At 40.4% G+C, this 14,625-nt stretch overlaps 1 protein-coding gene across 2 annotated transcripts in view; it reads right to left on the bottom strand.

Annotated features, from left to right (window-relative positions):
• cyth3b (cytohesin 3b) overlaps window positions 1–14,625 on the bottom strand; it is a 36,163-nt gene that overhangs the window by 2,397 nt on the left and 19,141 nt on the right. For both annotated transcript variants that reach the window (XM_067615882.1, XM_067615881.1), the window contains exons 2-12: window positions 12,034–12,116; window positions 11,619–11,683; window positions 10,556–10,622; window positions 10,254–10,372; window positions 9,697–9,777; window positions 9,102–9,214; window positions 7,908–8,056; window positions 7,192–7,303; window positions 3,761–3,837; window positions 2,165–2,236; window positions 1,841–1,995 (exon numbers count right to left, since the gene is read on the bottom strand). In XM_067615882.1, the coding sequence (XP_067471983.1) occupies window positions 1,841–1,995; window positions 2,165–2,236; window positions 3,761–3,837; window positions 7,192–7,303; window positions 7,908–8,056; window positions 9,102–9,214; window positions 9,697–9,777; window positions 10,254–10,372; window positions 10,556–10,622; window positions 11,619–11,683; window positions 12,034–12,116 (1,093 nt within the window). The remainder of the gene's footprint in view (window positions 1–1,840; window positions 1,996–2,164; window positions 2,237–3,760; window positions 3,838–7,191; window positions 7,304–7,907; window positions 8,057–9,101; window positions 9,215–9,696; window positions 9,778–10,253; window positions 10,373–10,555; window positions 10,623–11,618; window positions 11,684–12,033; window positions 12,117–14,625) is intronic.

The following is a 14,625-nucleotide window of genomic DNA, read 5'->3' as shown; positions in this document are numbered from 1 at the left end:
CCCACTGCGGATATCTCCGATTCCCTTTACGCCGCCACGCGCTAAAGAATGAGTCTGTGTACGATGACTATCCCCTTCTTTCATACCGCTCATTGTCATTTTCCACAACCCAATTTCATAAAACAAAAACTCCACTGGAGAGAGATCAAATCCAAGTGGGGCTGCCGTGACTAATACAAAGTAACATTTCCCTCATTTCTGTCCTTACAAAATATGTAGAAACCTAAAATATGTAATGGAAATGAAACATATAAAATGTAAAAATACATACTTTTCTCCTTTACCAAAGCATTGCATTAATTTATAAGAGACAGCAGCCTACTTTCTTCATTGACCCAGTTGGTCCAGCATCATCTGGGTCTGTGTGTTTGTGACTCAAGATAAGCAGATAGAGCGTTGCTTCTGGGATCATTTCTACTTTAGAAGAGGGGAAAATCATGATTTCCATAAAAAGCCTTTTATCTCCCCAGACCCCCGAGTCCTCTTGGACCCCTCTGGTGAAGCACGTTAGCCTCCGTGGCTGCGAATGCATCAGCCCGGTTTGGAGCTGCCTCTCCTGGATAGGTTTTACTGGGTTTGCTGGCTCACCCCTGGGGTGCTATAAGCAGTGACTAATCCCCCATCACTTCCCCGGTGAATACTCTTTGAGAGTATGGAGAGAGAGAGGGGGAAGAGGAGCAGGGGAGATTGCACTATATTACAGTATACAAGTGTTCTGTTCTGCTGAGCAAACTCTCTTTGACATTGCACCATCTTCTATGCAGGCGATTACAGAGCATCCAACATTTAGGTCACTGGCAGCAAGGTTATTATTGTGAGAGCTATGCATAGTATGTGATGGAGAAAAAACACACATTTGCTGTCTATTTTACTGTCTATTTAATATTATAATGACATAATCTGTATAGATTTAGGTGTGTTTAAAACCACATCAGTATATTTTCTGGGTCTCTTTTATATCAGTTTTGTTCTTGGGCCAGACAAGATTTCAGTATCACTCAAGGTGGCAATACCTAGTTATTTGAAAAGGTTGATGTCTGTAGTTAATATTTTAGTATGAAAACCATTGTTGAGTGGCAGCTTTGTCACCGTAACCAGCACATGAAGTTAACCACTCACCACATTTGTATGCTTGTTCCGGCTTGATTTAAGGACCTTTATTCACGTTTTACTATATTATGTTAAAGGGGGCATTCTTGGCTCTCATTGGAGACCAGTATCAAGGCTGCCTGACACATAATAGAACTCTTCAAAGTGTCAGTGAGTGTTTTAAATTTTTCCCAATTTTTTTTTTTTTTTTTTTTTTAAATCTGACAACCCACTAAAATTCAAGGATTCATGAAATGTAAAATTTTGAAAGCTGACCCATAAACGGCTTTAATGAAGGAATAGATTGACATTTTGGGAAATTTGCTTTATTGACGAGAGTTAGATGAGAAGATCAATGGCACTCTTATATTTGTCCGTTAAATATAAAGCTACAGCCAGCGGTTGTTTAGCTTAGCTTAGCATAAGGACCAGAAATGGGAAAACAGCTATACTGGTTCGACCTGAAAGTTACAAAATCAGCCCATCAACACCTCTAGAGTTCTTTTGTTTAATCTATACAAAAACCAAAGTGTAAAAACATTAAGTTGCGGTTTTATGGTTGCTTATGTGTGGGACTATTTCTTGGCCGGGCACAGTGACTTCCTAGATTGTTGTTGTCACAGTGAGGTTGCCAGGCAACCAGTGGAGACTCCAGATGAATAAAAACCTTTCTCATCTAACTCCTGGGAAGAAATCAAATAAACCCTAAATGTTGAACTATTCCTTTAAGTGTGCTTGTGAGGAGTCTTACTTGATGGATTTAATCCATTCCTCCTTCTCCTCCGGCGTGGGTGCTGATATCCTGTACACCACGTGGTTTCCCTCAACAACACGCCCATCCGCCTCTGTCTTGCAGGCTTTGATCACCTGGCCCTTGTGGTTTGGGTTGTAGAGCTCAAAGCAGTTCTGGTGGGGGACAGAGAGCAAGGCATCAATAATGTTAGATAATTAGGTTTGACTGCACATTGACCATGAGATTATTTACAGTGCGAACACCCAATAAACACCGTAACAGAGGAGAAGAAATACTTGAGGTGTGATTTACGGGTGAGGTCTCTCATGAGAAAACACTCACAGGTTTCCTGGGCTCCTCCACCTCCCTGATACTGAGATTCTCCAATGGGATGATCCCACGAGGCTCCTTGTCCTTAAGGAGAGAGGGAAGAGAAACATGAGAGGTGGGAGAAAAACAACCAAGTGAATACAAAGAGAGGGGAATTGATAAGACAGTCAAAAAGCAAGCACATAAGAAAGAATATAGATCAGAGAAGCAGCATAGGGAGAGAAAGAGGCAAAAAGAGGAAAGGCAAAGGCAAAGAAAAGAGAGATGCTTATGTAAGATTAAGACAAAAAGGGAAGATATGGACAGAAAGAGATCAGGAAAAAGAAGAATGGCGAGAGAGGTGGGGATGTGAGGATAAAATAAAAAACAAATCATAAACAATAAAAACAAATCATACAACAAATCATATAATGCTCCTCTCATCCTCGCTGCTCTTTCTGGTATATTATGTTTATTCTAAAAAACACAAGAACACAACCATACACTGTACAGGTAGTTTCTCATTTCTCCCCCTCAATCATTCTCCCACCTGGTTTTTACCTCTAAACCCCCCCAACACCAAGAACAACTCACACTGCCTGATTTGTCACTTTACAGTATTAATAACTCAAAGAGTATACGCAAAATAAATAAGTAAAATGTAGGAGTGAATTACAAAAAAACAAATAAACAAGTAATGAGCTAAAAAGGAGCCCAAGGTAACAAGGAGGAGTTATGAATCTATAGAGAGAGTCTTCAGTTTGTCAAAGTATCGTATAATCAGACCCCAAGTGGATTTGAATTTTTCAGAAATGTCCCCGCAGCAAAAACTTAATTTTCTCCTCTCGTCCTCGCTGCTCTTTAAATGAGTAGATAATGTGTGCGTGGAACAGACAGACCAGAGGACGGGACATAATGATAGTGTCCTGAAGGATAATATCAGGGTAGAGAGAGAGGACAGTGCTGATGCAGCAGCTAGCAGGGACACACAGGCACTGATAAAAATCTTCAAGGACGCACATATAAACTTTATTCTTACAGAAAGGGACACTAACAAACACACATGTGGGCACTAACAGTCATTTGGAAACACATACACATGAATAAATATATGTCATGGACACATAAGGCTTTTTGGAGGTGACAGGCATCATGATTTGATAACATCCCAAATGTAAGTAGTAGCATTTGCTAACCACTGTGGAAGCAAGTAGAAATGACCTTACATAAGACCTACATGACCTCACTTCTGTTTGACTTTTGTGATAAATTATCCTATGTTTTGGATGAGAAAATTTTGTCATGTTTAATCTGTTTGGCACTGTGTAATTTTTACTTGAAGAGCAAAAAAAGTTGTTATTTGTCCTAGAATATGTTATGGCACCCTCGAATCCCGGAATGTCCTCCCAGTTGAATTCAGGCACCATATAAATCATATAATCAGAGGGTTCATCTGTAAATACATTCATTATGACCAAAAAAAAAAAAAAAAAAAAAAAGAACAGAGGAACCATTTTCATTTCATTTGGTGGTTGAAGGCCGTTAAGCAGCCACTTTGCTTACCTCAGGCCTGTTCTGCAGACACACAAAGATGCACACATGATAACACAATGTTAGTGCGAGACTCACTGTTGTATATTCAAAGTAGTAGAGACAGTTGTCCGTCAGGATGAACCACCTTCTCTTCCAGGTTTTCACTCGGCCCCCTGACAGGAAGAGGAAGAGGACACAGGAAGTGATACAATGGCCACAGTGACAGACTGGCTGTCTCCCCTCAGGAAAAAAAGCAGGGATGTGACTTTCCTTTATGAAGCCGAGCCACGTCCTCTCTTTTCCGACTGTTGTGCACTTTAAAAGTACATTCAACTAATGTAGAATATTATAGTATAATAAATAACAATTAATGAAATTGACTGAAAAGTCAGTTTCCTACTTGTAATGGTCAAGTGATAAAGGCTCCTTGTCATCAACCACATGATCATGTGGTCATATGGTCATATGACAATTTGACATACATAATATAATGCAATACTGTACATGCCCATGAAAGATCAATTTGTATGTTTCTCTGATCTAAAGTTTATAACTTTAGTTTCTGTCCAGTGTTCTTATCTTTTGAAACACTGCATGAAACATACTTGTACAGTCTGGGACAGGCTGGCTGTAGGTCCTGTGTTCTGTGTTAAAATTGTATTTTCATATAAATGTAACTGATGAGAATTGTCTCATTACCATCTTAAGACTTTTCTTAAGATGGTAATGACTTTCTTATGTTTTTTAAGTTTTTTAAGGCTTTTTTGATGTTTGTTTTTCTTTTTGTCCTCTATGAATACATATAGTACACAGTACAGTGAACAACAGCACTAAAAACTAATATGTGACGCTCTGTATCGTGGATCTGATTTAAACGAAGTAAAACATTCTTTCCAGGTATTAGAAAGTGAAAGTGAAACATTTTTGGGTGCATGGTTAGACAATACATGTTTCAGGTGTTGAGCCTCTTTTTTTTATCAGGTCAGCTGTTTACTTTTGGGCTGCATCAAAATGTTGAACAAAGTTTAAAGCTTTGCTACCATTGTGGCATAAAGAGTTAAATGTCAATCTGATTATGAGAAAACAGTTTATCTCACTTTGACTTTCTGAAACACGCAGGCATACCCCGTGTGTGATTACAATCAACCACCACTATCTCCAAGCTTCACTAAATGATGACTCACACAACTGATAAATAATTACTGACTTTGCTTATTCATTTTTAAAGGAAACAGGATAAAATCTTATTGGCTCTCAGGAGAGAAGAGCAAACAGCACTTGATATGAACCTAATGTGGCACCAAAAGCAACCCTGAAGGAACTCATACAGGCACACACACACAAGCGCGCACACGCACACACACACACACACACACACACACACACACGTAAGCACACAAACACACACCAAACCCCAGGGCAAGTTCACCACCTCACGTGTTAACGTGTGCAAACTACGACCCCCCCCCCCTCCCCCCAAAAAAGCAAAGAGAGAACGAGCACAAACGTCCAACACGAAGCAGAATTCCGCCTCTGGCGGCAGAGTCTCGTGTTGGAGGAAAACACCACTTGCTTCAGAGACGTAAAGCAGGGACAGTGAGGAAGCTCTCCTGGTGGGAGACACATGTAAATGTGTGCATGCAGGCGAGCAGAAAGTCACGCTCATGTTCTAACACAAGCATACACTTGCACCTACATCCCTGCGTCTAAACATGAATCAAAACATGAAGACGTGCACATGAGCATACTCAAGCACATTCTGATGATTTCCTGTGTGTGTGTGCTTTGACCTAACATTCCTGATTAGTTCCTCTCAATACTAACCATCCCTTACGGTTATGTTTGCTAGCAGCACTTTCCACTGCAGCATTTCCTTCCTGTTTTCTATATATGGGCCACACACCATTATAAAAGGCTCCGGGTTTCCTTACATTTCATTACAGACTCTGGCTATTGTATTATCGTGGCCAAATTTACACTCCATGTACAGAGAGATTTGCTAAAAAAAGACATTTATTCCTTCACATCCTCCAGGGTTTATTTTTAGAGAGTCAAATTAGAAATATTATAGTGAGAACTCGTGCGGGAAATGGCTCCAGGGAGGAACAGTACCAGAATGTAATCATGTTAGGTCTGTGAGCCACAAAGGGGCTATTTGCATTCACACTCGCAAGTTTGATGAGGCTACAGAGACGTTACATAGAGTTAGAAGAATGTTCAGGTCAGAGCCAGGTGTGTGTGTGTGTGAACATAGTCATAAACCTCATCACCTGCAGTGAATTTGCCCTTTAACCTTTGACAAACAATATCCAGGCTACTAAATGGTTTTATGTTCAATAATAAATCAACTTAAGAGGTGCAAATTAAAACCATAACAAGTGCTGAAAAAAGGACTTGAAAGGTGATGAGATGCTACATAGGTATGCAAAGAGCAGCAGAAAATGCCTTTAATGTAGTGTGAACCGTGGAGTGTTGTCCAAACCAAAAACACATGTAAACAAAGAGGAACATCTGGCACAACAGAGTAAAAACAAGATGTTATAAATCTATTACCTCACTGGGAAAGCATACACCCCATCCAGTCCCTGGCACACACATAGATGCACACACACACACACGCAAACACATACAATATAAACAGTTAAGCTGTGTGTTCCTTGCCAAACTACATTCACAAGTCTGGGGCCATGTTTAAACGATGGGTGCACACAACATCTACTATTTCCCACACGTAAACTGGTATTCATGAGAACTGATTGTGCAATAATGCAATAATAACTTTTGGAGGTATAACAACAAACTTCATTCTGTCCAAAATAACGAAGGGGACTTTCCCGAACTTCCAAACACAATATAAAACCCAACATAAAAGATAAACTTAAGGAAGTAAAGTGAACCAAGATGTTAAGTGTACAATAACTAATAAGTATAATTGCTGTTTACAAAGAGATCTTTTATACAGATTCTTTTAATGAGCGCTCTAAAGTAAATCCCTGATTATCTTATAGATGTTTCATGATGATGATTGAGAACTGACTGTCAATGATGAATGAATTATAATGTTGGTGTTATAAAGGGTGACAGCCATGCATAATTTTTACATGTAATGACGGTTGCTCTGGCATTGTTGGAGAACTTTGGATAGTCGGTAAAACTGAGCTTGACTTAAAGATGAACGACTAACATCTAGCTAACATGAACATTTTTCAGCATGTTATGTTGCTCAAGGAAATTTATGAATCTCATCTTTATTTGTTAAAGACAACACAATATTGTTGATGTTTTGAGCGGCAACACTTCACTAAAATTTCACTGCATCTAGAACATGATACCTCACCACTCAGCGAGAGTGCGTGAGAGACAGTAGCCTCTGTCCTTAACCTCTATCGAGCCGTTTAAGTTCTCGTTCAGCTGCGAGGATAAAGCCACAGTTGTGGAGAGAAAAGTGCAAGAGTAACCAAATAAAGCCATCCGGGATGTCTTGCATTCCCCTCAGCAGGGGAATGTGCGGAGAAACACACACTAACCTAATTTGAGCAGCCAGCCCTCTCTGTCTGGGTTGAAGAACGTGTGCGTCAGGTCATTCCCATCATCCTCTGGGATCTTGAAGGGTTCGCTCTTGATGCTGTCGTATAGATTCTGTACAAAGAGAGAGGAAAGAGATAAGAGGGCAAACTGTGTGAAACAGAAAAGCATTAGTTCACATTTCACACTTCCAGATGAACACACACACACCTCTGCCTCCATCTCCAAACATTCAACCCAGTCTTCAGATTAACGGCGCATTAAACATGACATTGACAGATTCTATTTCAGTGTAGGAAAGTGAGAGAAAATGATTCATACTTCGCTGACTCTGGAAGCACGGTGATGAGAAAGTCTTTAACAAAGTGTCTTCTACTTAAATGAAACCAAGGGCACTTTGGTACAGTCGTCAGCCTGCAATACGTGTGTAGATCTACTTGTTTTTATGTCTTTTTCTTTGAGAGATCACGTAAGATCATTAGCATCGGTATCTGGGGAGAAGATCTCATTCTGCTGAGCTGCTATGTCTCAATTAGTGAAGCATGACTCTCTGCTTTGCATACCTCCTATAGGTCTCTTTTCTGTGCTAAATCATAATACAGCATTTATTCTTAATCTTAATTGTGAAAGTTACAGTCACCAAATGCAGTATTTCAAACCTGCTCTGCATTGGATACATTTGTCAAACCTAACGAACTAATAAAGTCAAAGCTCTCACCCTGAGTAGCTCCTCTGGGAGGTCTCCCCCCTCATTGATCCCTCTGTTCATGGAGATGAAGCGCTCCACGGGGGGCTTGTCTCTGACGTTGGGATTGTGCAGGCTGGTGTTCAGCATAATGATGGCAAATGATAGGACATAGCAGGTGTCTGTGGAGGTGATTACACACAGTGAAATCAGAACATGTTTATGGATTAGTGTAGAAATTATTAAAGATATTTAACGTCAAGTCAGTGGAGCCCAAATCAAACACCAAAATGTGAGGCACAGTACTGATGATTTGTGATTAAACAGACAGGAATCCATCAATCGATTTTCTCGGCAACAAATTTAGGACTCTGTCTAATAAAAAAGAGAATTTAATCAACAAAGAGCTACATATTCTGGGGGACACACACATTCTGCCTTCCAAGGCCATGTTGCATTGAAGTCAGAGTGTTCCTGACAGGTTGTGAACACACACACACACACATACACACAGATGATCCATTGATCTCATGAATCTACATCGTAACTCCTGCTAACCATCCTCTACCTCATCCATCCGCACACACTAACTGTCCCAGTCAACATCCTCTGCACTGTAATTTACGACACAATGTGCACAACAGCCCTCTGACGTGACCAATAACTAAGTCTGTGTGTGTCACCACTGCACCACATCAATAATCATGACCCGAGCTGTCACCTGTGTCCTCCTCAACACTCGCCTGTTTAACACAGGGGCAGCAGATGAAGAGCGATGAGCAAAGGCTGCGCTATTGACCAGTGATCAATTTCATTATCACTGCTGGAGACATTGATACTGATTACACTGCGATTAGCAAGCAACCTGCTAACCACAGTGGAAAATGTAGAAGAATTGGATTGTTGGTCCTGTCAAGTTCAGGCACAGGATAAGAGAAAGAAACCTCAAAGAAATTCTCTAAAACCAGACATTTATGTAGTCAGAAAGGGTTCGTGTGCACCAGTGTTTTATGAAAATCTCCAGTGTTGTGGCCACATGCTAAAGATTTATACCACTCAGACAGGTCCAGCTGTCTAATGAGAGAAGACAGAAGCATTGATCTGAGGCTGAGGTGGTCTGGCTGGCCCATGTTATCTGTCCTGGACTGTCTGGCTGAGTCTGACTCATATATCTAATACAGTAGTGTGTGTTGGGTGAGTATTTGTGTGTGTGTGTGTGTGTAGTACCTGTGGACTGGAAGACGCCAGGATTGCATTGGCAGTACCTGGAGGCAAACGCCTCCATCATACGATCAATCTTCTGGGCTTCGCCAGGAAGTCTGAAGCTCCACAGAAACTGCCTGCAACAGCAGGAAGTAAGACAGAGAATATAATGACAGATCATGAAATATTTATGCAAACGTACATGACAGTCTATGGATATTCACTGTGAATTTTAAACTCTACAACATGCCTCAGCTACTCATTTCTTTACATTAACATCTAGAAGAAGAAAGAACCCATGGAATAAATGAACAGACAGACAGAGATTACTTTGTAACATGCATGGTGTAATTCTGTTTAAATCGCAACTGTCAAGACGTACGACGACTGAGTCCATGATAACATTGTAGTAAAATTTGCTCTCATATTATTATAAACCTCTGTGCACTGTGTTGTCCAATAAGACTTCAAATTAATGGATGTACTGCTCAAACTAGAGTGGATCCAATTTCATCTTCTCATTGGTTCCTGTACTGTAGGAACACGCCCACACTAACGCAGCCCTTTTGCATTCTATTTAACTTTGTGCTATTTTTGGTCTGAACACCCACAAACTCACCTTAAGGCTTGTACGAGGTTGAGGTCTGCAAACTCATGAAGCTCCACGAATGCCTGGAGGACCTTAATGTTAAAGTCATCCCTAGAGGAGAAGAGGAACACGTGTCCCACATGTTTAACTATTGACACACTTCTCATTCAAACAGAAACTGAAAAAATAGACACTAAACTGTTAACAGGGTTATTTTGGAAATACACTGCAGAGTAGAGTGACAGATTCATACATTTGGGGGTCTAGGTGGAAAGTATGATCCTACAGCCAACTCACAGCACCAGTTTCAGACAGAAAGCCACTGTGTCGGCTGAGCTGAGCAACATAAAATCCCTGTTGTTTTGACAGTCTTATCCTCATTGATTTCTATTCGATAAGAACCACATGTCCGCACAGTTCTTTTATTGGCACGGTCTCCCGCCGCTGCTCTGCTCAATAAATCCAGACTACCAATTTCCTGGGGCTTTATGCCCACATCTGAGCGCATGCACTGCAGATCTGACAGGGAGATGGGGAAAGGAAAAATAAAGGTGGAAGGAAAACAGGGGGAAAACTGGAGAGCTCACCGTTCCCCTAAGTAGTCCCCAATGACCGTTTTGTTCAGCCCCTCGCCTTTGTAGAGAAACTGTGCGATGTCCTCTGGGGTGTTCTGGAGAAGATCGTTCTCCAAGAGAAACTGGATCCCCTGTTTAAAAAAAAAAGAATGCACTCTTACCTGTCTTATACTGTTTTAATAGCCTTGACAGATGGCTTGGAGATATTTCAAAACTACATTCAAGAACTTCAGTAAATTTCTAAAAATGGGATTCAACTTTTTCAGCTTTATTGATTCTGACAGACAGTAGATCTGTTCCGGTCAGGGACTGACCTTTTTAGGATCCATGTTGAACTTCTTCCTCCCCATAGCAATCTGTTTGTTTCTTTGCGTGGTTTTGCTGCATTAAAAAAAAAAAAAAAAAAGATAGAGACATCCGTCATGTGACAGATAAAGGTGCGGTGTTGTCCCCAGGCTGCTATGTTTGTTTAGTGGGGTCAGTTGTCAGTTTGTGATGGGTTCATCCAGGACACACCATCACTTTGTTTATTTACTGCTCTGTAAACTGAAGACTGAGTTTACAGTGGGTGTAAACTGAAAAAACTGAAATGCAGAAGTAGAGTTGTGCAGCACTTGTGCAAAGACAGACAGTGTCCCCTCAGAGGGTTAACCATCTTGAAGCCATTTGGAAGAATAGTTCCTATTTCGGTGTTATTCATTTTCAAAACACATTTTGCCCAACAGGGAAATCTCCACCTTTGTGTCTCTGTGCATGCTCCCTACACTTCTCATGTGCTGAAAATAGCCCAAACCCCTTTGCCAGCTGCACCTGAGACACAGCCTGACACACGGCCTCACTCCACCTTATCAACCAATCAAATGGAAGCCTCTGAATGAAGACTGTTTAGCTAATGTTTAGTCAGGGGACTGTCCTGAATCACTCCTCATACAATAGGGGATTAACATATACGCACATACACACACACACACACACACACAACGACAGGTGTGACGCTCACAGTGGAAGAAACAGTATGGCTGAATCTCTTATTAAAAGAATGAACTGGTCCTAAGAACGATAAGTCAATTAATCAATTGGCTGACTGATGGAAAATCAATCAGGAACAATTGATAATCAATAGTAATTTGTCATTTATAAAGCAAAAATATTTGTTGGTTCCATTTATCAAATTTGAGATGAGGCTGCTTTTCTGTGTTTATTTTCTAGCATTTTATGGAGTAAAAGATGAGAAAAATGATTCTCAGACTGATTGATAATGAAAACAACTGTTGTTGCTCCAGAATGAAAAATTTAGCTTTTACCCAGACAGACACAGAGGAAAGAGACAGTGGAGGAAGAGGAAGAGTAAGAGTAAGGAAACCACAAGGAGCTCACCTCTCCCCTACACAGGTTAGCTGTTCGATTTCAGTCATCACCTCTGCAATCTCAAACTTCAGCCGCTGCAGAGCAGAAAATAAAAGACGTGTGTTATCATTTTAATAGAAGAAAGAGACAGACATATTGTAACAAGTAAATAAGTTTCTAATTTGTTGGTTACACACCATTTAATACCACCATTGAGAGGTGATAGAAAACGTTTCCAATATATGGACATATCACAACATGGCAACTGTTTGCAAAAATCACATATAAAACATTAACACTATAGCATTACATTTGATAACTCCTCAGGTCATAATGTAAAGATACAATTCAAATGTAAGCCAATAGAGGATAATATCGAGCCCTATGTTATGGTAACTTTCCACAGCTGGAACACATAAAATATAATTGTGGGACTGTTACTCACTTCAATATCATCCAGAAGCTCTTTTTTCCTGCGTCGTATGTTTGACAGCTCATCTCTTTCCTCCAAAGACAGGTCCTCAGGAACTGGAAAACAGAAAGGAGGCAAAATGAAACAGCATGTGTGTGACAGAGAGAGAGAGGAGGAGGAGGTAGGGTTATGAGGATGGATTAAATTAATTCACCTAGCCAGTCAGAGTCACAGGGATTAAGCTCGACAGCGAGTTCCACATACCTGTTCAAATCTATCCAAAAGACAGAACTCATGACCTAAATTAACATACTCATAGCCATTTCCAACCCTTATACACAAAAGCCATAAAAGTTCCTCATTTCATATTAAACCAAACAAACATCCCTGTTGAAAAGCAGATCACTGCCATAAATAACATCCTGTGAGTTTCACACACACACCTGACCACTGAGCATCTGGCGAGGCCTGCCCCCTCAAATATTGGCTTTCTGATAGTCGAGTCTTCGGGGTAATTAACATGGCAGAGAGTGAGCAGCGCATCATGAAACGTGCTACTGCTCTGAAGAGCACACAAACAATGTATGCGCAGGTGAGTACACATTATACAAGCTATGCATACAGAATTTACACTTCACACACACTCACATTTATTTCATTCATACACTGCGGGTCCCCAGAGCCACCTACTTATACTTCATTTAACCGTGCCACGTCAACTGCTACCCCAGACCCCTCCGAGGACCTCCCCCTCTTCTCCTGCGCACATCAGAAAAACAGCAATCCATTTGAGAGCAAGCTGACAGGAAGTAGGTCATTTTCACATGGAGCTATACCAGATTGTGCTTCTCCTACGCTGTTTCTCTCTCACACACACACACACACTCACACACACACACACACACACACACACACACACACACACACACACACACACACACACATGCACGCACTCCCCCTCTATCTCCCTCTTTGTCCGCCCCCACTCCAGTGCTTGAAGTGGGGGTGAGAGCAGATTCAAATCCCCCAACTGAATCATACCGCTAAGCAGCTTTGCAATTCAGACGCTTTTTTCCCCCACCAACTGTAAATAATGAAGAGAGAGAAGTAAAGTTATTTTCTCTCTTCTTTATCTATCTAGTGTATCTCCCTCTTTCACTCTTTAAATCCTTCTCTCTCCTCTGTCTTGCTCCGTGAGACAAAGTGACAGAAGCAGCATGGACCATTAGGTTATAATGTTCTGAGGGCATGGGGCTCATGTTATCACAGACGAGCAGCCAGTCGAGAGAGCAGGGATCCAGATGGGTGTAGATGGCATTTTTAACTGCGTGATCATCTCTCTCATGCACACACTGATGCTCACACTGCATCTACCAACTTCTACAAGACAAAACTAAAGACGAGAAGCAGAAGAGAGAGAGATGATATGAACAGAGGCAGTCAAACCATAAAAAAAGATATGTCACACTTAAAAATAAAAAAGCAGCTTTTTAAAATGATCATTCAAACGTGCAAAGTGGGATAAATGTTAATGTGGTATTTATACCATGTCTACCGAGCATTATAAGACTAAATGACTCACCCTTAATTTGTCAAGCTATCAAAAGAAGGTTCTCATACTGGCTTGATCGCAATAAGAAATTTCTATTTAAGATGGAAACCCCCACATAGCCTATATATATTAAACAATGGGTGTCCTCTTTTCACCATTTTTTAGCTCTAGAAATGACAAGGATGTGTGTAAATGCTCTTAATGACAAGAAAACAGCTGCCATTAAGACAGCCGCTGCTGATTTAATTAAATATTATATTTAAATTGAATATGCCTGCAATTGTTCATGTGCAGACTGTCATGTTAAATTTTTTCAATGATTTGTGGAGTGGAAAGAGGGATGGAAGATGGGTAGATGGGACTGTGGGAGGATGAATCAGATGTCTGCACAAGGTTTTCTTTTTCTTTTTCCGTCTTACTTTGCATTTCTATGTTTAGTTCTATAAGCATGTGCTTTGGTGTGAAAAATCACGATAAAAAGTTTGTTCCTGACCTTGGTAACAGTAGTTGACAAAAACAACAACAAAAAAAACTTTAGTTCTTTAAGGTAGGGCTGCAACTAATGATTATTTTCATTATTGATTAATCTTCCAATTTTTCCGATTAATCATTTTGGTCTATAAAAAAAAAATCAAAAACTGTTGCCCATCACAGTTACCTAGAGCCCATGGTAATCTCATCAAATGTCTTATTTTGGCCGTCCAATGCTCCGAAACTCAAAGATAATCAATCTACTATCATGTAAGACAAGGAAATGCGATAAATTTTCAATTTTGAGGACCTGAACCCATCAAATATTTGGCACTTGGTCTAAAACATAACTCTTATCAATTATCATAATAGTTGCTGACTAATTTTCTGTTGATCAACTAATCGGTTAATCGATTAGCTGTTGCAAATTGACTCTAATGATTCCTCATCCTTCAAGTACTCAGAAAAAATGGAAATTTGACCATCTATATTTCCAGAACTCAGGAACTCCATCTGCTGAGGAAGATTATGTCATACAATCAAAAGCTCCAGAACAAGCACTAAGTGGATCTTGTGGTGAGATTGTTTTGTCAACTACAAAA

This window comes from Thunnus thynnus, chromosome 17, assembly GCF_963924715.1.
Source record: "Thunnus thynnus chromosome 17, fThuThy2.1, whole genome shotgun sequence".
NCBI lineage: Eukaryota > Metazoa > Chordata > Actinopteri > Scombriformes > Scombridae > Thunnus > Thunnus thynnus.
The sequence above is the reverse complement of the archived record's forward strand: the minus strand, read 5'-3'. Positions and strand labels throughout refer to the sequence as shown.